The sequence below is a fragment of the Anoplopoma fimbria genome, chromosome 13, assembly GCF_027596085.1.
Source record: "Anoplopoma fimbria isolate UVic2021 breed Golden Eagle Sablefish chromosome 13, Afim_UVic_2022, whole genome shotgun sequence".
NCBI classification, from domain to species: domain Eukaryota; kingdom Metazoa; phylum Chordata; class Actinopteri; order Perciformes; family Anoplopomatidae; genus Anoplopoma; species Anoplopoma fimbria.
In genome coordinates, this window is record NC_072461.1 from 3,507,701 (window position 1) to 3,532,853 (window position 25,153).

At 38.5% G+C, this 25,153-nt stretch overlaps 2 protein-coding genes across 6 annotated transcripts; one reads left to right on the forward strand and one right to left on the reverse strand.

The window, feature by feature from the left end:
* The first annotated feature begins 252 nt into the window (after nucleotides 1-252).
* On the forward strand, nucleotides 253-14,032 carry si:dkey-98f17.5 (uncharacterized protein LOC569123 homolog). 4 transcript variants are annotated; one of them, XM_054611073.1, is made up of 13 exons: nucleotides 783-909; nucleotides 2,143-2,254; nucleotides 4,197-4,290; nucleotides 5,129-5,183; nucleotides 8,190-8,330; nucleotides 8,417-8,577; nucleotides 8,684-8,782; nucleotides 9,391-9,536; nucleotides 9,721-9,892; nucleotides 10,028-10,140; nucleotides 10,729-10,816; nucleotides 11,367-11,426; nucleotides 13,956-14,032. In XM_054611073.1, the coding sequence occupies exons 1-12, from the start codon at nucleotides 798-800 to the stop codon at nucleotides 11,418-11,420; spliced, it is 1,347 nt and encodes a 448-aa protein (XP_054467048.1). In that variant the 5' UTR covers nucleotides 783-797; the 3' UTR covers nucleotides 11,421-11,426; nucleotides 13,956-14,032. The 4 variants fall into 4 exon arrangements, with proteins under 4 accessions (XP_054467049.1, XP_054467048.1, XP_054467047.1 ...); XM_054611072.1 differs by lacking the exon at nucleotides 13,956-14,032 and adding an exon at nucleotides 11,512-12,659; XM_054611074.1 differs by lacking the exons at nucleotides 783-909; nucleotides 13,956-14,032 and adding an exon at nucleotides 253-291 and having other exon boundaries at nucleotides 11,367-12,659.
* Nucleotides 14,033-14,042: 10 nt separating this feature from the next.
* LOC129101313 (apoptosis-inducing factor 3) lies at nucleotides 14,043-23,606 on the reverse strand. Of its 2 annotated transcripts, XM_054611075.1 has the most exons (20): nucleotides 23,576-23,606; nucleotides 20,095-20,308; nucleotides 19,278-19,387; nucleotides 19,077-19,186; nucleotides 18,929-18,973; nucleotides 18,740-18,836; nucleotides 18,503-18,615; nucleotides 18,089-18,175; nucleotides 17,881-17,972; nucleotides 17,658-17,788; nucleotides 16,899-17,014; nucleotides 16,710-16,781; nucleotides 16,176-16,239; nucleotides 15,975-16,051; nucleotides 15,784-15,901; nucleotides 15,570-15,668; nucleotides 15,291-15,366; nucleotides 15,028-15,132; nucleotides 14,206-14,226; nucleotides 14,043-14,085 (listed from the first exon to the last, which is right to left on the reverse strand). In XM_054611075.1, exons 1-20 carry the CDS (start codon nucleotides 23,604-23,606, stop codon nucleotides 14,043-14,045), a joined length of 1,821 nt encoding a protein of 606 aa, XP_054467050.1. The 2 variants fall into 2 exon arrangements, with proteins under 2 accessions (XP_054467050.1, XP_054467051.1); XM_054611076.1 differs by lacking the exon at nucleotides 14,206-14,226.
* Between the last annotated feature and the right edge of the window lie 1,547 nt (nucleotides 23,607-25,153).

The window sequence follows — 25,153 nt, forward strand, 5'->3', positions numbered from 1 at the left end:
GCCACCAGTGTAGCATGAAATCATGGTGGAATTAGCCGGCTAGCTCGCTATCCACCCAACTGCAGCTGCAACTTCAAGTTACGCCCCCTGCTTTAAGCTCTGCCTCTCTCTTGCAATGTGCAGAAATACAAAATCCACTGAGGGATCAGAGACACAGAGTCACCACACAGTGGCAGCAACATCTCACAGAGCAGTTATCTACTGCACTTATAATTAAAATGGTTTTCATTTGTGTTTTTTGCTTTCGTGAATGAAGAGCTGACAATGATCTGACTTAAAAACCAAGCACCGGTAAGACACTACTTTTTTGGTACGTGATCCCTCAACAACAGCTTTAACATTTTTATCTTTAATGCATTACATTACATTACATTACAGTCATTTAGCAGACGCTTTTATCCAAAGCGACTTACAATAAGTGTCTTCAACATAGGTATTCAAGAGAACTACTAGTCACCAGAAGTCATAAGTGCATCTCCTTTCTTAAACAAGCATCTTAAAGCATAAACCAGAGCAAAAGTATAGTGCAGAGGCAAAAAAATAATGCAGACATCATAGTTTTGGTCATGTTCATGTTTCCAGTTTACAGAAAATAATAAACCGGTTGAGAAACTTTTTTAGAGGCAGGTCAAAGGTTTAATCCCCTTGAACCTGTTGCCTGTTTATTGAGAGTCTGTACTCGGTGTCATGTCAGTGTTTGACCGCAAGGGGGCGCTTCATCCGGAGCGCCCCCTGTGCAACACTGAAACTCTTCCGCCGATGGTTTAGGAAACAGCAGAGAGGCGGCTGTGCTCACAATGTCGGGCAGAAAGCCTCGGTCTGTGGCAAACCCTCTGGAGTCTGCGATCACCACACCGAGTGAGAGGATCCTGAAAGAATGCCACAGTTTATATGTCGACAGCGAAAACGGTAAATAATCAATAAGGCGGATTAAAATGAGTAGTTAGGACCGTAAAGTAGATCCAACTTAGCAGGCAGAGCTGTGCTGTTATGGTGGGTAACTCTTCATTTGGACTGAAGTTTGTTCTGAAGCAGCTGTCTGTCAGTGTCAAACACATGACATTCTCTGCTCCAGCACCTGTCTGACTGTCTACAGCCAATAAACTGACTGGTTTTATTATGCACAATGTTACATTAATATGAGGGACATGGGCTTAAACAGAGCCTTCAGTAATAAACTGTATAATAAGCAGTTCAGGCCAGGGGAGTTGATTTATAAATGAGAAAATTGGTTTGATAGTCCTGGCAAATAATTGGAGAAATGTTTTCTCCTCAATAGTAATGTAAAATAGTTACACTCTGTTCAATATGTTTGTGCAAACTTTATAACAGCACTTTGAGGTGGTGTGTTACTTCAGTATGTGTCTTGTCTTAGTTATGACAGGATAATAGTTTACTCTGGTGTAATATCTCTGATGATCATTATGAGCGGGTTCATTTCATTAATAATGCACTGTTTCATTGAAGATTCATAGTGAATAATGAGGGATTGTACATTTATGTTAAACAGACAACTTAAGAACAGGTAATTCATTAGAGCCTTCATTCCTTAGTTCCATTCAGATCCAACTAAATATTTAAAACTGTAACACAAAAAGATTCCAAGGAATTTTTCCTGGAAGGAAGTAATTTGGTTAACATTAAAGGAATATTGGAATTTGTTTCTGTCTTCTTTTGGGTTTTTTCCCCCAAAACTTATGATTCATCATATACTTACCTTCTGCTTTTCTATCTGATTAATCAATTGTTTTTTAGTCTCGATTTTGTCGACTTATTGATTACTTGATTTAATTGGCAGATCTGTAACATTTAGTTCTAGACCACACAAAAGCACTTTTTAATTTTGTTTTGTGTTTACCAGAGATGTGGTCATATGTTTATGGAAAATAAGTCATTCAGCATGAAAAAACATTGAAAAATGACTATTCGCTTAAAGAAGTCTTAGTCGACTAAGACTAAAAAGACGGATTAGTCGACTAATCAACTTGATAGGGGCAGCCCTACATTTTTCCTTAGCCTTCTGCCATGTAGACTGTTTTTGAAACTTTATCTAAAATCTACACACTTTACATTGTGATGATGCCTAATTGCAACATGCCCTGCTCACTGTGTGTGTGCGTGTTTGTACATGTGTATGTTCAGGCCTGGTGAAGATAGCCAGCAGCCTTGGAGTCCGACTCCTTCCTCCCAGAAAGAAGATCATTGTGATGATAATGGGTAACCACTCTGCAGGGAAGAGCTCCTTCATTAACTGGTAAGACATCTTTAGGTTGATGGGATCTACAGCATACCATTCAGCTTCACATGCTTTGTTCCATGTGGGAATGAAGAGTTTGTTTATATCAACTTTTTACTTTACTGGTTAGAAAGCTGTTCGGCAGTTTTGACACAGGGAATGTGGATATATAAGATTTACAAACTTGACAGGGAAAGACAAATGGGTCTAGTTTGTTTGCCATTTGTGTTTTTTGACACAACTGGCAAAGCAGATTCTAATCTGAAAACAAAAACTAAAAAATAATGACCCTTTTCCCCTGTTTCATTCTTTTTTACTGTTTTGAGCAGATGCTGATTGAACATTATAATTACCCATTTGGAGGTGAAATAACCAAATATCTGTTTTTGGGTTATAAAACTGATGAAACCAGGTACTTTATCACATTAATCTTAACTTTGATAGCAACATTGCTCACAATAGTATCATACAACCCAAGAAATATTGGGAAAAGGACCAATACCCCCTTAAAAACGCCACAGCAAAAATATCTATGGTCTTATAGTAAGGTTGAACATTATTTTCTTTGCCAATTAATCTTCTGATTATTTTCCCATTTAATCGTTTTATCTATAAAGAGGAAAAATGTCCCAAATCTCAGAGGGACGTCTTCAAAACGTTTTTTTTGAAGATTCTAGTGTCTGTTTGATGGGTTGAAACCATTGAAACAATGTTACATCTGAATTGTTTCCCTCAGCTAAGTCATGAATGTTTTCATTTAAAGTAGCACCAGCTCCAAAAGTCACCAAATCTAGCGAGAAAGTCACAAAGTCGGTAACAATGACGCCATGACTCTTCAGGCCTCCCTCCGAAACCGAAACCTCTCCACCAAAATTATCATTACGAACATAAACAACGAAAAATGATCTGTCAAGCTAGCAGCTTGTGAAGACTTTGGTGACGCGCAATGAGTGTGCGTACCCAGGCAGCCAGTTAGATAGACCCCATGCACGAGCTAACTACAGTCCTGTGACAGCCACAGATACCGTTTTTTGTAAGAGCATTTGATTTATTGATTGCTGTCGGGATGTAAAGTGAATTTAAAGAAATGTTACAAAAACGTTTCTAAAATACATAACCCATCTAAGCTTAATGTAAATCCTATATAAGTTAGACTCTATGTACTCATTAATGAACCATTATTTAAATACCAGGGTTGTTATTTATTTGGTTTCAGCAGTAACTTAATGGGTGGGGAAATATTGGGATACTCTCTGAGTGGAAGGACTAGTTTTCACTTTTATGATCAACATCTGTATTTGCATGAGTTTTAACAATTGTGTTACTCTCTCATCTTTTGCAGTTTTACATATGTTAATCCTAATAGTTCTCACATTTATATTTATAAGAAGACATTTGAGTATACAAGACAGTTTTATCTGTCTGGTTGTACATTTTTAAATAGATTTTTCCTATTTGACATTGCGTTGTTTATTGTCTGTCCACCTGAGGTGTTAATTAATAAAAACAACAATGATCACCTTCAACCAATCCTCTAACATGTAAACTACCCTTTGACACAGGCTACAGACTAGTTTATTTGAATGATTAAGTGCTAAAATGAAAAAAACAATTAATTGATTTGTTGATAGACTGAAAAAGAATTGACCAAATGCTAATCATTCACTTGTTTCAATGTGAGGGTTTTTGGCTTAACCTGCTTCCGGTGATATAAAAGGAAAATCTTTAAGTTTTAGACAAAATAAGCAATGTAAAGACATCAGTGACAAATAACAATTTTCATTATTTTCTGACATTTAAAACTCAACTATTAATGATATGATATAACATTATTACAGAAGTTGCAGCCCTTTAATGTAAAAAGAAGGTGTTGTTACTTTATATCTTGTGTACTTCTAAATGCAATATCAAAGATAAGAATAATATTTGATGCATTTAATGCCTCTTGCTGTCATTTTAGGTATGCGGAGGAGCACATACAGAAAGCAGGTGTTGCCATTGAAACACAGGGGTTTACGTTCATCACAAGTGGTCGCAAAAGAGAATCACTGACGGTAAGTACGGCATGAAGACGGCCAACATTTCTGCACTCGTAAGGAAGAACTTAAGGTGTAAAAGATCTGATGAAGAGCCCTTTAACAAAAGCATCAACTAATGCTTGAAAAGAGAAACACGATTAATATAACCAGCTTTGTGCGGCATGCTTCATTTGAATTCTTTTATATTTCACTTTCAGATCAGTTTTCTAATGATCTGTATTTCATATTCAGACAGTACTTCTCAGTTTAGTGGATGAGAGATTTTGTGAAATTCTAACTTCATTAATGGAAACGGAAGCTGCAGCCGGTCATAAAGGTTGATGAAGCAATGGGTTTGATGTCAGCTTGTATGGAGGGGCACTCCCTCGGTCGGTGGTGATTTCTCATTCTGTATGCTGCTCCAATGAGGGGCTTTGTTGTATTGACACACACACACACACACACACACACACACACACACACACACACACACACACACACACACACACACACACACACACACACACGGACAGAGGATGCCTCTTTGCAGCATATAAACAGGCTCTGGAGACATCTGTCTCTTCGTCTTCTCTCATCCTCTTCCTCTCTGTTCATATCCTGCTGTGATGAAGGTGATGAAGATGAATAATATATTTGCAGTGCAGGACTGCAGAGTGGAAGGATTATCTCCTATGGACAGGAGAAGCTTAAAGCCAGCATACTGAGCTGCAGCGCAGCGGCTTTTGGAAGACTGAGTGCGAAGTACTGAGAAGATGGAGAACTCTGTAGTAGGCGATCGGAGCTCAGACGAACAGAAGATTAGTATTTGTCTCATCAGGTTTTTTCTAACATTGTCTTTTTAACTCTTTCACAGGGGAATGCAACGCTTCATCTCTATCCTCACTTTCGACCACTCCTTGAGTTCAAAGGTGAGTCTTTTCTTCTTGTTTTAGCATCAGTATGAAGTCATAATGGCTTTCTGAAAAGTACAATATTAATGTTGTTCTGATAATGTAGTGATACTGTTATTTATTCTTAACAGAAATCCAATTTTATGATCTTATATTAACTGTAGGTGTAAATTTTGCCCCGTTTCTAATGAGATGCGTCAGATTTCTAAATATCTCATATAAAAGAACAACGTGTTTACAAAATGTTTTATGTAATCTGAGCGGTGTTGCAGCTCCCTGCAATTGATAATGAAACTAGCATGACATATTTCTCCCTTTTGTGTGATGTTAAGATCCACACTGCAGTCTTAGTTCTCAACACATGCTCATTTACTTCTCTGTAGTACCTGAAAATCCTAATTATTGTCATCACTTATGTGCAATGGATAAATGCAAATGACTGTGGTTTTTATTGATTTTTTCCCCCTCTGCTGGCATCCTGATAGAAAACATCAAAGAGAGGATAAAGTGTTTACATTAGCTGGAACAGCAGGGAGAAGCAGCATTAGGAATAGTGAGCAGGAGTTGAATGTAACCACGAGCTGCAGCCACAGATTGGTTCCTTTGAGGTTTAAGATAGTGCTCTGCCGTGTGGCCCATTTCCTCCTGGGAGATGTTAAAGTTATCTAAGCCTACAGACTCAGTTTAAGTTCTGAAGTTGGGAATTTTGCTTGTATATATGTTTCAGTTATCAGTTTAGGTGCTTCACCTTGATGATTCAGCGCTGAGTCACATCTTTGACGTATTACATTTTTATTTATAAATCAGACCAGACTTCTGTTCCCATCTCATCACATTTGTGCCTTTTGTTTCTGAGATATGGGAGTCCAGATAACTGTCACATTGAAGAAAAAGAAGGAAATTAGCTGCATATTGTTTTAAGACAATTGGTCTCAGCTCTCCGTGCGTCAGCAGTGGTCTGAAGCTTCTGGATGTTGAGGTGGTCGTGCAGAAAGTCTGGGTGTGCCTGCCGTCTGAGTGGGAGCATCAGTGTGGATGGGGGAGGGTTGGTAATGTATGTGCGTGCGTTTGACAGTAAGTGTGTAGAGAGCGAGGGTTCACTGGGTGCGGACCAGAACGCTCACGGTATGGCTCGTGAGTCACACGCCCCATCGACGGCAGTGCAGTGGAGTCAGGAGGAGCTGCTGAGAAATGTCACAGCCATTAGAGACGGCACAGCCCAGCAGCAGCTCCACTCCGCAGGCCCCGAGCAGCACCAGCAATCTGCTGCTGGAATACAAGCAAGCTTTTCATTGGAAGTCCAACGCCGACTCTGGAAAAAGCACTTTATCAGGCATTTGTTTACCTGTTACAGGGACTGAGGATGACTCATCAGAAAAGCACTGTATATCCTTATGGGGGAGAAGCTGCCGATTATACAGTTTGATCTCCTCTGGGATATGCTTGGAGATACTTGTTAATATTGTTTTAGACTTACATAAAGGATGTTTTAGTATTGATCTTATCAACCTGTTGTCAAGAGTTTAGACTATTTGCTGCATGGAGGTCAACTGTTTTAAAATGGGTTAATATTGTTAATCAACAAAGATTTGTGGCCGTGTTGTTCAGTCATTTCCTTAAGATGTATTCACACTGCGTCTGGTTTGACCTGTTTAGTCCAACAAGTTCTTTTTTAGTCTTGGTCGATGCAGCATTATTGCAGCCTTTGCCCTTTTCCTCTTGCACAGGATCTCCAGTGTAGCCTTCTCAGTTACAGTCACTTTAGGAACTTAGCACCCATCGGTGATTATCGCTCTCGTTTCCTTTTCACCTTTCTCAGAGACTCAGAGGACTATATTCAAATAGAGGGGCAAATAATGTCTGAATCGAGGCTTTTTTCATCTTACATAATTGCTGTTTCTTGTATTTTTAGTATTGCAAAGATGCATATATGTGTAAGGGAAGTATAGACCAGCAGCCTTATAGAGATATAACATGAAGCTGCTTGATGACATCTGCATATATATGATGTTTTTCCTACCATAGCAACAGTCATACTGTCACCTCGGGCCGCGACAATCATGGCTTGGTATTGCAAGAGTGTGGGGATACACTTCTAAGATGTGTGATGGGAGGCAGATGCATTGATGCTGTGGCCATGCGGATGTAAGAGAAACATAAGGGAATGCTAATGTGCCACAGCAGCAGTGGCCCTGCTCGCTGCAGCACAAGGATGGGATTTGTGCTGGCTGTTAACACCTGCCTCTTCCTATGAAACAGCCTCAGTGTCATCCCAGGCCTGTGTGTTTGTGTGTGTGTGTGTGTGTGTGTGTGTGTGTGTGTGTGTGTGTGTGTGTGTGTGTGTGCGTGTGTGTGTGTGTGTGGTGGGAGTATGGGGTGGTGTGTAGGATTATTTTGTCAATGGTGTCTAAATAGTGATCTTGTTCTGGTGCTCAGAGTCGGGCTTTGAGGGGGACTCGGGTTGTGGTGGAGCCTCATAGTAACCTCACAGCGCGTTGCCTCACAGTCGTTCTTCACTGGCTAGCTTTATGTCCCACGCCCCGCGCTAAAGCTGCCAGTTGAAGAGCTGTTGTGTGTAACCATAACAACAGACGATGAGAAAACTGAGACCTAACAAATGTTTGCTGTGTTCAAATATGAGTTTTAACTGTGAGGGTGTGGCTGCTGTTTGAGTTAAATCACAATGTATTGATTCTCTCTCCCGGATGTGTTAGTGCGTGTCGACAGCTAACATACATCTTTAACCAGATCATTCTGAACGTTTTTGCAATTCAATTACAAATTCAATTTTTTTCCAAATGCAAGCCCGCAAGCAAAAAACGTTGACTGCGTTCCTGATCTTTAATGTCGCTGGCCTCCCTCAGGTTTCCAAGTATTGACCGCACTGCAGTTTCCAGTAGCACATTATGATTATATAGCTATTAGAGGAAACAGCTTCCTTTGCGACGTAACTCTTCATTATTTACTTTGAATTTATCTTTATGAAAGAAGCACCTTTACGCACTCAGTCTTTCTATATTCCAGGTGTTATGGACTATCTGTCTGCTGAGATCTCCACATCCAAGCAGAAGAAGTTCAGTCTGGTGACATTTGTGGACACACCGGGTTTGGTGGACGGAGACATGGTCTACCCTTTTGATGTCAACAGGGCCATCACATGGTTGGGTATGTCTTTGCAGCTCTAAGTTTTACAATCTTCTCTACAACTGTTGCGTTTCTCTAATGGATATTTGTTTGGGTTTTTTTAACAGGAGAGCAGGCCGATTTGATATTTGTGTTCTTTGACCCAATGGGCCAGGCGCTCTGCAAACGCACACTCAACATTGTAGAAAATCTGAGTGAGAAATGTGGAGACAAACTATTGTTCTACCTCAGCAAGGCTGATGAAGCTGGCAAGGAAACAGATAGACAGGTAGCTCACTTAATATATGTTTTTTTTTTTTTATTTCCTTAGATTTGCAGCCAAAGAAGTCATGTTGATCCTAAAAATATGACCTTTATATTGTTCACTTCTGCAGAGGGTGATGATGCAGATAGTCCAGGAGCTGTGTCGCCGCCCAGGTCTCAACAAATGTGGTTTTGATATGCCAACAATATACATCCCCAATCCACAAAGGGTAAGACCGCTATATATTCCCCTGATGGCCGTTTAACAGGATGTAGTTTGTAATTTTTTTAAATAAACTTGAGCCAAGATTATCATGCTTTAATTTTAACCGTAAATTCCACCAGATCTGTCCTTCGACAGATCTCAGGTCCAAGTCTGATCTTGGGTCTGGATTGCAATTTATTATCCTTGAGTGTAAATTCTCCACTCCAGGTTTCCTGGTGGCTCTTGATGGCTGGAACAGGATGATTCATTTTGCAATATGATGACTGGTGGAGTTATCCACTCTTGGGGAAGGGGGAGGACGGGAGGTTAGGGGTTGTAAACCATGGCCTCTGATAAGCCACCTTTGACAATAGCAGCACCAGTCCTGAGTTATTACTGCACCATCTGGTGATCTACAACCACAAAGCTCCTCTCTGCGCGGTAGATTTGTGCACACCTCCCGACCTCCATTTTAGTTTCGCTGAGCGAGTGTAGCTTCACTTCCTGCTAAGTGCACATGCCTGTCAGTCAAAATACCCTCAGGACGGTTGTCCAGACCGTCCCTCTTCGAGATGCACAGCCGCACACATGTTTGTACAATTATTCAAAAACAGATGCCTTTGTTTTGTTTAGCCGAGCCGCTGTGTGAACCAGATCGATGGGGTGTGTCAGACCATCGAGAAGACCATCAACCAGGCTGTTCAAAAGACTTTGGATCAGCTGGAGAAGGACTGTGACCTTATTTGTTCCACCATCAGCAGCAGACTGGAGCAGGACAGGTTTGACCTCTCAACCTTCAGCATATCATGCGTTACTGTGTTCAAATCTAATTTATCCTGGTGCAAAATGACATCTCAGAGCAAATAAACCATATTGTGTGTTTATGAAGATAAGAGTCACCCAATATTATTATCTGATGCAGAAAATGTGATATTAAATCAGATTTCCTCCGTGTTCACGCAGGGCTGATGTGACTCACAACAAAAGCGTCCGTCTTCACTCCTTTTTGTGTGGCGCTCTGGGTATTTTCCTCCCGGTCTTCTTTATCCTCAGTTTCATTGTGAACACAGTCTCCAAAGAGCAGCTAGATGAGCTGCTGGGTGAAGGACCGGCCCGGACAATCTCCATCTTCACAGTAAGTCCCGAGAGACACAGCGGTGAAATTTGAAAACTAACATTACAATAAATTATAATTCCATTCCACATTTTGCAAAATTTTTCTTGAAGTGTACTTGGTTCTCTGAGTGTCTTTTCAACGTGTGTCTCACAGGGAATAGTGATGTATTTATGGGACTGGATACCAGAAGATGGACAAGTAGTGTTTGTCATCATTTTTGGAGCTTTTTGCTACATCCTGCTTTTCCTAGCAAAGCATTTTGCAGGGTGAGTGCTACAAATGCACAATACAAACATGCACATATGTGGGGCTGAAAAATAATAATTGATGTATATTAATTAATAAATTAATAGATCGACAGTGTAACACTTTGAAAACCTATTACATATTTAAGTAATTTCTTGTTTTCTTTAAAAGAAGGCCAAAAATGAATTAGTTATAACTTATCAATTGTGAAAGATTTCAGATTTTCTGTAATTTTCAGTTTAAACTAAACAAAGAATTGGATTTTGGACTGTTTATCAGACAAGACAAATACATTTTAAGATGTCATTTTGGAGGTTTAGGAAGTTCTAAAGGACATTTTCTACCACAGTATTTTCAGATTTTTTTGTAGAAATTATGAATTGAGAATGAAATTTGTTGTAAATTGCATCCCTACACACATGCACATGACCATTTGGTTGATATGGGAACCACAGTAGTTAAAACTAAATGCGTAAATAAAGTAGAGTTGTTTCTATTTTATAATAAAGTAGATTCACATAAAACATATACACACTCTCTCACACACACAAATACATACACACACACCCAGAGGACGAGATTCATTTTGTGATGTTCTTCATTTTCAGCCGAGGGAATAAGACTCTGATGAAGAAAGAGAAGAGGACGATGGCAGAGTACAGTGATTATATCCAGGATATCGTCAAAACTAAGAAGGTTAGATTCTATTTTGTGCCATTAAGCCAAGTTTAGTACAGAAGTTAAAGCCGCAGTAACAACATGTATAATAACTTTGTTTAATGCAGAAAGCGTCCTTAAAAACACACAGGGATGATTACCTGACTCTGCAGATCTTTCATTTCAGTTAATTTTTTGGGATTTACGAACCACAGCTTTACTGCTAACACGTTGACACAAGAATGTCGGTAGATATCATTTTAAAATAATTACAAAGAGTAACGCTGGATAACATGACATAACATAACATTTCCTGTGAATCCCTCCATAAGAAGTTGATTTGAATCCAGCGCAGGAATGGCAGATTCGTTAGCAAATTAAACTATTATATAAAGAGGGCACTACAGAATATAAATACATTGATTGGTTATTGCATAAACAAAAAAAAAGCAGACCATAACTCCCAATATTTCATTAATATCTAAATAATTATAACTTCAATGCAGGTTTAAATTAACTCACTACATTTAATTTTTCAAATCTAAAACATCAGAATTGTGAATCTCACACAGTTGATTTTACTCCACAGGGGAAACTGTATGAGTGGTACCTCCAGCAGTGTGCAGCAGAATATGACCTCTGACCCTGGGTAAGACAGTTTACACCTGCGTTTTGCCGTTTTGCAACAAGATTGTTGTGAAAACCGACTAATCTGCATCATTATGTGTTTCTAGTGGAATCAGTGGGACTTTCTAATTAAATGATGAACCACCAAATGATCAGGTTTCTCTCCTCTCAGTCAGGAAGGTATAACCTCTAAATGCAGCAGATATCACTGCCAACATTTATCATCTCAAGAGCTTCCATTAAAGATTAAGTGCCTTAATTAGTTAGTACAGGAGATGCAGTGATTTTTAGTCGTTTGATGAAAACAATTTCATAATGTGAATTTTTTTTTTCTTCAGTTTTTTGTAGTTCATAAAAGTTGATGCCAGGAAAAAGTGTTTACAACCTTATTTTTCCTAATTTCTTCATGAATAAGTTGCAGCTGCTTTCATCCAGAAAACCGTCTGGCAGCCCGTTGTCAATGTTGTCATGTGGTCGGAATCCTTAACTCTCACAGCACCGTCCTGAAGTCTGTCATGTTGTCTTTACAAGGTGCTAGAATTTCATACACTTGTGTTCGACTGTTAGCAATTATAGAACAACCAATGCTGTGATAAAACTTGGGCATTATGGAACGGACATTTTGTCAAATTTTCATAACAATAAGAAGCTTTCTCATGTCTTTAAAGCGTCTTGCTCCATGTTTTTTTTGTTGTTTAAATTGTACAGCCATCAAATATTATCATTGATAAATCGTTATCATGTTGACCACAGTCAAGACCTGTGATTTAGGTACTTTATTACTACAGTATAGTAAAACTGGTTAGCTGTGAAGTCTGTCCCTGCACTGATGTGTATCTCCTAGTTGTTAGTGAACGCTGAACCCTTCATGCTTTATAGATCTGTGTAACTCAGATCTAGTGTTATGACTACAACACCATGTAAGGCCTTCACTCCAGTTTTTATAGATGTATTTATCAGTCTTCAAGGTGCTTTTTACCCAAATAATGTAGAAGAACCTCTACGGGCTGTTTGCAATATCATTGTGAACACTGTGTTAGTTTGTATTGTGTGTGTTAGATGCCTCCCAGGTATTGTCCTCATATGAAAAATCTTTGTTTTATGAAATATTTCATTTAGAAATTTGTGAAACATGTATGTGTGTGAATGTATCTATTCTGTGTGATTTTCCACAAATATTTTTATTGTATGAAAGCCAGGCTCAACTTACAAGATGTTTTTAAGTTATCCCGACTCAAAGAATGAAGAACTTGCAAACTATGCTTGAAAATTATTAAACATTTTCTACTGACTTGCACTCTACTGACTTTTTACTGTTTTCCCGGTTTTAACAAACTGAAGAATGCACGCATAAACAACAGGTGGAGTAACATGAGAATGAGACGTCATGTAAAGCAGTAATATTGTTGGAAGACTTTTATTTAAAAGTTTAGTTATAAAAATGAACTTTCAGGCTTCTCTGCAGGAAGAACGATGCTTTTAAAAACGCTGAGTTGACTTGTGTGTTAGGGGTTTACATCGGCGCACCAGGATGTAATCAAGCATCCGCTTTTACCCATTCAAGCAATTCTGAATGAGCATAAGAGAACCGGTGAAATTACAATAACTGGGAAAACAAGTATGAAAGCAACAAATTGTTTTCTGCTTATTTTGCCTGTAAGTCCAGGCGACAATCCTCAGTTCCCTGAGTTAGTAACAAAGAATATCCCAAATGGAGGTGACCGCTATCAAATATAGCCCTAAACTTCTAATGGATTTGTCTAAAGGGGTTATATTCTCTAGAAAATACTTGAATCTATTGTGCATGCACTAGTGTGTGATCAAAGTATGAATTGAATTTCATTTGTACAATCTACTACAGTAGTAAGAGAGCCAATACAAAGATGTGGGAATTCTAGAAATTGTCATTCATCACAAATTAAAGCTTCATATGTGTGTTAGTGAGTATGTTAAAGCTGCATTCAGGATTCTTTTGCAGTTTGTTTTTAGCAGATTTTAGATTTTTTTGCGGATGCATCTAAATTTAATACTCTCTGTTTAGGGACTTATTTTTAACACAGGTAAGTTATGTCATGCAGATCAAAGGCCTGTATGTGAGCATACAACCAAAGCTGTTATTTAAAACTTCAGTTCAAATTGTATGTTCTTATCTTGTAACAGTGCATTCAGGATTATAGCTATACACAATGTTATTTGTACAAAAAAATGCCAATGCCCATCCCTGGCTTCTTATAAACAAAGTGTACAGGTAGATACATCTTGCAGCAACACAGAAGCTGAATCCAGTATTGCTTTGTTTGTGAAATTTGTCATGAAAGACCCACCAACACAGCGATTCAGTGTATTTAGACCGTGCTTGGCTCCGTTTGTCTCGTAAGTGTCTCTCAGGAACAAAAGCAAGTTTTAGTGTCATCCTCAGGAGAGTGTGTCTCGAACAGACACGGTCCTGTCCTCAGTGTGTGTGTGTGTGTGTGTGTGTGTGTGTGTGTGTGTGTGTGTGTGTGTGTGTGTGTGTGTGTGTGTGTGTGTGTGTGTGTGTATATGTGTCCAGACCGGGATAGCTGCTCAGTTTCTCAGCACCATAAGTGTCCGTATTGAGGTGTCCAGTGGACTTTGGGTCTGTCCTCGAGATGTGAAGTCATTGAGAGCCTTTGTCAATCAACCAAGAAATGTCTCCAGTCCTGCAAACCCCAAAAACACAGTGAGTCACACACACATACGTGTTTATGAAGTTCATTTTCTACTACACATCGTCAATATAAGTGAAATTTCAATTAGAAAAAGCTCATATTTATCCGTACTTGCCAAGCCGTGCTAACATCCTTCAAAGTATGAGTTTGCATTATTAGAAATGAAAGACACGAGACATGAGGAATACAACAGACAGAAATGTATGCAATAACAAAGCAGTAATGCAAGTACAGTAACAGGATTCAATAACTTCAGTGTGGTAACACTTTATGTTACATGTCCAGTTTGCTAATCGTATAAAAAGTGTTTATTAATATATTGGTTGACAATTGCTGACAAATACATTAATAAACAATGTTTTTAATATCTGTGTTCGACAAAATCATAGTATGTTATAAATAATGTATTGAGTGTTTAATTTGTGCTTATAAATACCTCATAGGTGGGTTAGAGTAAAGTGTTGCAAGCAATTCCTCTAGAAATGAATAACTGATTAAAAGCTCTACACATAATTTCCAAATTCTTCTTAAAAAATGCAAATTAGTTTTTTTTTTTACAAATTTACAGAAATTTGTCTATACTATTGTCTACTATTTTCCCTTTAATTAGTACTTAATAACAATGGTTTTTTCCAGACGTCCACAGAAATCATTACAAAATGACGTAACGTAAAATAAAGCGTCATTTTATAATGAAGCAAAATAACAACTGGTGTTTTTTTTCTGTAGTACTCTGATGTGTAATTTCAATAAGCCGTAGTCTTATAATACTTTCCATGTGATTAAAGTCACCTGTTTTTCAGATTCAGATTTAAGAATGTTTCAGATTGACAACATTTGTCTTGTTTTTCTTTCCAGTAAAACCTGAGAAACCTAAAGCACATAACAGCTATTGTAACCGGCACCAGATTTAAGTCTTGGAGGGAGACTTACTCCACATCTCGTTTCTTAATCGTCTTTCCGGATCCTAAGACCTCTGCCACTCGGGATACAATGGGATCATAGTTCATGCTGGCAACAGCGACCACCTCTTCACTCCTGTAGATAAACCAAAGGAGGAAACAATGAGAAACAAGACAAGGAGTCACAATTAAAGATTAAATAAAACCTCATTAATGCAGAGAGAAGATAACAAAAACAAATATTCATCCATACTTTCTGTTTATTTATGGTTTGTTTTGAAAAATAAATCGTACCTGGTGTAAAACGCCACAAATCTCAGTTCATCCAGATCTCCTTGTATAATGACATCATCAAATCCATCACCATAACCTTCACAAATAGAAGATCATACTGTATTTGTCAACAGCATAAAGAAAAACAGTCCATTCAGGCTCTGTTAGGCTTTTATTTGAACCTTTACAGCTAGATGGCAGTGTGGTAACTACACATGAAAGCAAAATTCAGCTATTATTCAACCTCTGATCTTTGTGTGCCTCATAACAATACTCTTGAAAGTAAAGAGAGACATCTACCTGCATAGCGAATGGTCTTCCCAAACATGGCTGACCAGAAGTAAGGCACCGTTTTGATGTCAGAAGCTCTGCCCATCATGCTGAGAGCTGCCACCCTTCCTGTCAGTGTAAGTATAAAAGCAATGAACATTTACATGCTTGTCTCTTAGAACGTAATTCATCGTCACAGTAAATTAAAACAACTTTAGATATGCAGTCAGGATGACACACTCACCGTGTACATGAGCCATTTGCCAGTGAGGGATGTTCACCTTCTTGTTGTTGCGTGGTGGGAAAGGAAACACCACCACATCTCCTCCAGCAAAAACCCCATCAGCACTTGTCTGCATCATCTGGAAGAAAGTTTACAGCAGTAAGTCAACAATGAAACACTTTCATTCTGGGTTCAGGTATTTTGCAAAATACCTTGTTGACAGTGATGAAGCCTCTGGAGTCCATGTGGATGCCGGTCTGTTTCAGGAAGCCCGTTGCAGGAATACTTCCTGCGACATATCAGAGAAAACGGGTTAGATATGGAGCTATTTTTGAAAGGGAGTTTCGTCATCTGCTTTAATTTTATGTAACTGCAGATAATGAAAGGTACATTTACATCATCTACGACATTACCTGCTCCGATGACACACACGTCTGCCCGCAGGACTTTTCCACTTTTCAGTGCAACCTCTTTCAGCTGTGTAAACAGGAAAATAAAAATGTCCAGGCCATACTGCTGCACTTAAGATGCATAATGATACATTTACTCCTTAATAAACCCAAAATCTTTTTTCTGACGGTCTCTTACTTTGAGTGTCGGGGTCCTACATGCAGTAAACATAATACAAACAATACAGAACACAGTTTTCTGCCAATGTGAAAGCTGTTCTTTCTTATTTACTGCTCACTGTTGATAAAACTACTGAGTGACTAGTGAACTATGTAGTAACAGGGAGAGAATCTTGAAGTGTAAAAACACATTTTTTAATAATTGTCTTTTTAATTATATAATGATTTGCGAGGCTGTTTGCACCACCGTTTTCAGGGGCTAGTTGACACACACCAAATACTTTTCATTTTGGTGAATATTATTGTGTTCATGGATTAAATAAGGGAGGGTAGTGCTGAGAGCATCACGTCACGCTGTTTCTCTCACTTTCTGAATACCTGTCCATGATGGCCAATCATCTCTGACACCTCGTTCAGCATGTAGAACTTCACCCTGTTTACCTCGAACAGCTGCAGAACACAAAGCACACCACAGACACAGTAACAACGTGGTTTTGTGGTTACTGCGGGTATCGACCAGAGAAAGTTACAATGATCAAGTATTCTGGATCATAACTGTGTCCCTACCTTCATTATGGCTTTCCCTACTTTCTCCCCGAGAGCTTGTTTAAAGGGGACTGACTCAATCCCGATGACCGACACCGAGTGGGCCTTGTCAGTTAGAGCTGCAGCCACCTCCATACCTGCATAACACAACAAATAAACAGCATACAGTTTCTATATGTAGTTATTAATGCAAAATGATACAGAGAAAAAAAAAGTGGAAAAAATCAGAATAGATGAGTGGAAAAACATAACATGCTTTCATACATGAGGGGTCACTGATTAAGAGTGAAAATGATGTGAATCGTGTCTTCTGGCTTTCACAGTCAGCAGGGCTCATACTTATAAAACTGATAAAAGTTAAAAATAGAAATCTGCCACTCTTACTCCTTCGTGCAAACTTAAGAATAAATGACTATCTATAACTTAAAATGTACCTTTAAATGAGGTGAGCAAACACTTTTTAAGCGATTGTACCAGATAGTTGTTCCAGTTTGGTTCCGGTTTGGTTTTCTTTTGTTTGCATTTAAGACAATTTCCTTTTATTTCATCCCAATCTATATATTTATATGCTGAATATTACATCATTGTCATCATGACTGAGAGAACGGTAAGGATTTATATTAAAGCAATAGAGCAGATGTTGGGTATACTCTTGCCTCTGATTGTCTGTTAATACATGTGATTAATCATGTGATCACTTGAGAGTTGCTTTTGAAGGTTAATCTTACACTGTGGAGCACAATTGAGAAGAATGTGTTTATAAATGTGTCTTTTTCTCACCAACATATGATGTTCCCACAATCACAGCGTTCTTGTTGTTGGCCAGCCGTGCTATGCTGTTAGCGTCCTCTGGCGTTCTGAGGTGAAACACGTTACTGATGTCCTTTCCTTTGTAGACCATTGGTTTGGGTCTTTGGAAGCAGTCGTGTGTCAGTTTATGATTTCTAATCACAGCTGCTTATTTGTCATGTCAAATAGAATAGTTTAGTTTTTATCCACTTACCTGCTTCCTGTAGCAATAAAGAGTTTCCTGTACTCCATCCTCAAGCCATCTTCAAAGGTCACACAACGTGTTTTCACATCTATCGCCACAGCCTAAAGCAAACATGGCAGGTTCACACAGGTTTATACGTTGGATTTTTGTGGAAAATACCAAAGATAGATCTCGATCAAATGAATTAATTGATTGATCTGAGGTCTCCACCTCTCACCTCTTTCTCTGTGAGCAGTTCAATGTCATGATCCTGCAGGAAGTCCATTGAGCGCAATTTCAGCTGATCTGCTGTGCTGTCTAAGGACTAAAGGTCAGCAAGTTAGTGCTACATACATCAATAAAATAATTAAATAAAATTAATCGGAAATCCCTGAATCTTTCCAAAGGTTCCTCAATCTTTCCAAAAGCTGGACAACTGACAATTAATGATTATCATTTTCAAGCTTTTCTTGGCAAAGGAAAGTCACATCATGTTTTATTTCAGTTATGTACGTTTACTTCTGCAAAACTTTCTTTAAATCGTCGTTGCTGTGAAGTGTAGCTGTTTCATCACCACTGCAGACTGTTACGTAACTTTCCTGGCAAAGTTCAGTTCTGTCTCAGCTCATGTGTTCAGGGTCTGTGTACAAACCTTACTCAGTTTAGGCCTGTCGTATGGAGGATGCCTGTCCATGGTGCACATGACGATGCGGTCGGTGAAGCCCTCTTGCCTCAGTGTCTCTGCACAAACCAGACCTGCTGGACCTTCGCATACGTTCACCATAAAAGAGGAAGTTGATATTGAAACAGAGACCCTGATTGAAGACTCTGCTAATAAGAGTCAAATAAAGCTGGATACTTGTTGTTTGAGGGACAAAAACAGACTGACCTGAGCCAATGATGAGAACATGGCTGAAGCCCGTGCTGGAGTTAATGACTGCTGAGCATCTGGCCATGGGCTTTGACCTTTTCTGTGACTGAAGAGCCTGAAAATGTTTTTAAAAAGATCTCAGATCAATCAGATGGTCCGTTTCTTTTCCTGCATAAATTCTCCACATTCTCCACATTCTCTTGTTACCTGCTTGTTTGCACGAATGATCACCTTGTCCTTTTCAACTCTGACCTGGAGCAAACAGACATGAGCGATGTGTACACTTTTTGATGGTGCTTAGAGACATGATAAGGCAGGAAATGTGTTAAGAGGCGGCACCAGCGGGGAAGGTCACCTGGAAGATAGGCAGGCTGTCCAGCCCGGGAAAGTCCTCCAGGTCTCCTGTTGCAATGTTGAAACACGCACCGTGCCACGGACAGCGCACGTGTCCTTTTGACAACACCCCTGGAAGGACAGAAAATAACAAGAATGTAAAATGTATGATGTTATGTATCATAACGAATGTTAAAATCACACCTCAACATATGAGACTCACCTTTGACCAGAGGTGCTCCATAGTGTGGACACTTATGGGCCATGGCGGAGAACTCTCCGTGTTCTTTGATCAACAAAGCTCTGCCACTTCCCAGGTCAACCTCTCGCATCCTGTCAAACACACAAAAACAAAAAAGGTGCATTCACCGTTTAATAATTAAATCCTTCCAAATAAACACACAAAGGTCATTTGGAGAACAATGTGACTCTGAAAATACAGCGCTACAACTTCACAATCATCTGTCCAAGCTACACAGAGCCAAATTAATTAAAGGAACATTGACATGACAATCATGAAAGTCATCATGTATTCTGGATGAATGCCAAACATGGTTAATATGGAGAAATGGCACAATCTTCCAGTTACAAATTGAAAGTTAAATTTATTAGCAATAAAACACAATTAAATTTGCTGCTATACAGATACATATATTTGGTCTGGTATGACCAGAAGCTTACGGTGGCTAATATTAGCTAATGTTAACACACTTTTCATAGATGTTGCTGTGTTACTAACATTACAGAGGGAGTTCAATTACTTTATGACTCTTCTCTATTTGTGCTACTGTTACAGTAGGTTTTAGCATTATTTCTGTTCTTTATTGTCTTCTTTATAATTAGCCGACATTAAGTATACGCTGATACCCATGATGAGTCAATAAAGGAAAAATGTGGTCCCTTTAATATGTAAACTTATGTCCTGATGGATTCTTGAGCAACATCATAACAGCTTCTTTACCTCAACATGCATGTGTGCATGAGTATGTGTGTGTTTGGGTGTTTAGAGAAAAAAAAAGGTTGTATTTTCATTTTCTTACTGTCCGTTTTCCAGGTCTTTAACGTGACAGACGGAGGCCTCCACGTAGTCCCGTGGTTTGTGGTAGAGGGGCAGTGGGGTGGAGTCATCATCAGAGGCGTGTCCCAGGGCGCCGTTAGGTCTGCAGTCAGCAAAGGGGCTCGCTTTGCCATTAGGTGACAGCCCGTCCACCTCTTTTTCTTTTTCCAGGAGAGAGAGTTCCACTTTAACTTCAACTGCACAACACAAACACGTCTCACTTAGAAAATGTCTGAAAATGCATGACTCATCACATGCAGCACAGTCACAATGATTGCAGTAAAAATTCTGCTATGAAACTTTCAAATAGACACTTATTCAAGTGACTAACATTCACAGATTATCACCAGTGGATTGAACTATTATTCCTCTATACCTGTCCTCTGTTGTGTTATTACTATTCTTATTATATTCTAGCAATTATTACCACAGGCATCATTCAACATTCAATGTTAATCCCAATTTATTAATTACTATAAAATAAACAAAGCCCCACAATGCTGCTATGCAGAGCATTGCCCAACATCCTTTAAAATTGTTGCTATTGAAACCAGATGTACCGGAGATATGGTGTGGAAAATCCACACATATAGACAATGCTTTAATAAAATGAGATTGCCTCAAAGGAAACTGGCATACAACACAAAAACAACAGCACTGTTTTGTGTAAATTGTGTAATTTTGCCGCTTTAAGAAAACCAACAATTACAGAGTGGAGTAAATTAATTGTGAGATATTCAGTTTTCTTTGTTGACAACTGATGCGCTGCTGTTTGGTTTGCATTTCTGAACATTAAGAAACGGTTGTGTAACTCCGTTTTCACTGCAGCAGGCTTTATCTGTTCGGCTGGAAAAATGTGCTGATCATCCGGTTCTTACACAGTAATCTGGCTGGAATTTTCTCCTGCTGAGCGAGTCTTAATTAAAATCAATGGAAAATCATAATAGTGAGTGCAATCGCAGGAGAAAAGAAACAGAAAGCTTTCCACAGCTGAAGAGAATCTCTAGTTGCTGCTATAATGTCTGCTGCTAAAAGGGACATCACCAAACTGATGCTTCATCTGATCAGTGCTAAGAAGTCATCTGGTACCGAAATATGTTCTGTAAGGCTTTTGATCTTTTCAGTCTTTAGAGGTCTAACGAGGACATTTTATTAAGCATTTAGCTCATGTGAACAGGTTGTTTACATCCTAATGTATAATTTCACAGTTTCCGTAACCTTTATGCATTTCTTCACATTTTGATGCAAATGAGGAGGCAATGGGCCATTTATACAAGCTCTCCCTCCCTCATACATCCTGTCAACCTCATACGTCCTGTAACTTTATATAAATATACACACTGTATATTTAGTGGGATTTATGATTTTAATTTTAGGTCTCAGAATAAGATACTTTCTGTTCTTCCTGGAAAAGTTAAAAAATATCAATAGTATTTTTGAACCATCTAATGCTTTGATTGATTTGAGCTATGAGTGACATCAGCCCTGGACACAGGACTTTTTTTGTTGTAGACTTTGGAGAAATGTTTTTTAGCTCAATAGTTAATTCAATGAATCTCTCTCCTCAGTTACCTGTAGACAGTAAAATTATTACAACTGATTCGGATTTCTGCTTTATTTTGATACTTTAATGGTGACGATATTAAACATTTGTTTAAGATCTGAATCTTATGAGACTTTAAATATACTATAAAACTAAGGTTAGACTTGGTCAAGCTGTATCTTTGATCCCACTGAAGTATAAGTCATCATAATCATAAAGCAGAGACACCATAATTCATGCATTTGGCTTCTGTGACTTCCTATTACTCTGTGTGATCTGACCCTCACTTAATGCTAGAAGGATGTGTTATATAAAGTTTTTATTTCTTTTGAGTTTTCTGACAAACATTTAATAAGATTGGCAAAAGATAGTTTCCCATTCTAATAATCGTGAATAACTGACTTGGAGCATAATAAACTGCAAAGATGAGGTGTCATTTAACTAAACAAATGCTCATTGCCACCTCAAAGTGAAAGATATTTTAATATGATTGCTCCATTGCTCTGTTAATTTTTTATCGATGTTAGTTATTAGTAAACACTGACAAATTACAGTCCGCAGCCTCTGTTTAATCATATGTATATAGATAACTAGTCTCTTTTTGGTCTCACTCCTCCTACATGTGATGCATTGAACAGATGATTTGATCTCAGATGTTTTGTGTCCCAATACACCTAAAAGTGTAAGTACAGTGTGTTATCATCACCTGCAAGACTGCAGTAAAGCGAGATAGCTAATCTCAACGCCATGCTAACACTGATATTGATACACACAACCAGTGTCATATTTTTATATTTATGTCTCAGTATGTAATCATCTTGACCAAATATGCCACAGAGAGCATTACAATTCCTCCCACACTAAACACTGTAGTGCAAACAGAAAAGGCTGAATATGAGGTGACATGTGGAACAGGATCTGGAGGCAGTGGGTAGCTTTCAATGAGTCATTCTGAGCAAACTGTCCCTAAATATATCTTTTTAAAAAAAGAAGAAATAACTGCTCTCACCATGGAAACAGTACATATTCAAACATGTGTCTTCAGCTAGATTCTCTGACATTGTACAAAGTATTAACGGCTATTAACAATGAAGTGTTTCAATTGGAATTATAAACTAAATAAAATTGATATGTCTATTACAGCTACAACATGGACTGCCATGTAAATTCATGTAAATTCATGTAAATACATTGACAGCGGTAAATATTTATAAGAGAATTACACTGAACTCTCAGCCTTCTCCATATTTCACATTAAATACCCATCAGATTTCAATTTAAATCTACATTTCTTTTTCATCCAGCTGCACACAACACAGAAAGTTTGAGCTGGGCTATAATTTGTTGACTTTTAGAAGAATAATAATGTGATTTTTTTATATAATCATGTTGTTGTTCGACAAATATCTGTTCTCCAAATGAATGATCTTGAACAAGACCAACAAAATGAGTTAATTTTTTTTTTTTATGCTGTAAACACAAAGAGTTTGCTCTTATGGAGCTGTGTTTTCTTTATTCATTACTTTGATTATGTTTTCTCGTAAGAGATTTTGCTCATAATTCCATATCAATTAGTGGAGATATTGTTATCAATATTGTGAGATTTATTTCGACCACATTACCATTTCAACCACTTTAGAATACTGGATATACTCAAAGCAGGAAAGCAGCTAATGGGGTGGACAAAATAACATGAACACCCTACTATATAATGCAATCCTGTACAACAACAGCACAAACAAACCACCATGGAGGTGTTTCAACACCTTTATAATTTAACATTGTATTTTGTCATATTGCAGTTGGCCTTCTTCAGACTGTAAGATGCTATTTTTTCCCCCAGTAGCTGCATGTTTTACTTGTTTGGTGTACTATTCCTCTCAAACCAAAGTAACCTGCCCTGGGGGAACATGTTGGTTACCTGGTTTGGGTTTGGAGAAGCATCCTCCCATGGTGGGCCCAGGATTGAGGGACACCCAGGATTGAGGGAGGGAAGGGGGAGAGGGAGGGGAGGTGCGGTCAGATCCTCGGGCTGGGCTGCTTTGTTGGGAGGTAACGACAACACAGAGCTGTGTATATAAGAACCTGCAGGTCCTGGCTTTCCATCGCACACCTCAGCTCCTAATCTGCATGGACAGAAGAAAGAAACATCGTCAACAACTCTCACTTTCAGTTTAAAACTTTAGCTTTTCATTTACAATTCTGTCTTTCAGATTTAAATAACATTTGGCCCAAATTTGTCTCCATACTTTTCAATTGCCCTATCTTTGTCTTCTAATCAGTTGTAGTAAATGATTGTGTTTCTGTTATCTATCACAAAAGTGGCTCTGAAGTGTTTGAAGTGTTTGAAGAGTCAGGATTAGACAGCCAGACTGATTATTTTGTGTGTGTGTGTGTGTGTGTGTGTGTGTATGTGTGTGTCTATATAACATGTTAGTGCTTGTAAAAGGAAAGCAATTGTGTTAATTAGAACCATTTCCATACACATTGTTACCTTTGTTCATGCATATTGCATGGGGAACTGTTAAATATTAACAGCACTCCGACACCTATTAACTTTCTCGTCACACTGCGCTATAAAGGGAGGCAGGGGCCCCTTGAGTTTCAAAATCCCCTTGTTTTGTTGCCACGTTGCCCTCACATTTCTGCCAGCTCTGGTATTTCAGCCGCACATACAGTAGTTAGTTACTCCCAGAGCTCTGGCTGCTATGAATCTGGGTGGACCCGGGATGGCAGGTGTATCGCTCAACATGGTGCAATCCATCACCAAATTATCCTTTTGAGGTACAACCAAAAGGACTGCTTGATATTCTAAGCACATCTTAATGTCCTTGAACATCAGAAAAAAAACTGTGCGGTGTTGAATGGGGCACTGCTTAGAAAAAGTCCCTGAGAACAAATGAGAAATGGAAAAATCTCAGCCTCAACTCTGCAGCTGAGATTGAGTTGTTTCATGTATTTCTTAGAAGTGAAATGACTATGTACATTCATTCAAGTACTGTGCCTAAATATAATTTTGAGGTACTTGTAATGTTTTCAAAAGAAGATATAACAACTTTTACCCAACTACTTTTTTTCACAGTAACTTGCAGATTAAAATTTTGCAGAAATTTTAAGTGAAATAAAATAAATTAATTGAATTCCAACGAGTTGTCAAAAGATTAAATCAGTGATTCCAAACCTTTTTGGCCTGTGACCTCTTACAAAAGGAACAGGTATTTGGGGCCCCTTGTGATATGTTTTTTTTTCTTTCCTCCCCAGGACACTGGACTTAACTACCCGACCTATACAGCTGAGGTAAAGTAATTAAAACTAGCTCCACCTCAACCAGAAGCATCAGTTAAACTGATGCATCAGTATCAACAATCTAATAATGTCACATTATAATAATATGTGACTCACATGGGCACATTTTTCAGCAGAACAAATACTTCTGTTTTTGATGCTTTCACTATATTTAATACTTCTGTACTTTTAGTTCAGCAGGATTTTGAATGCA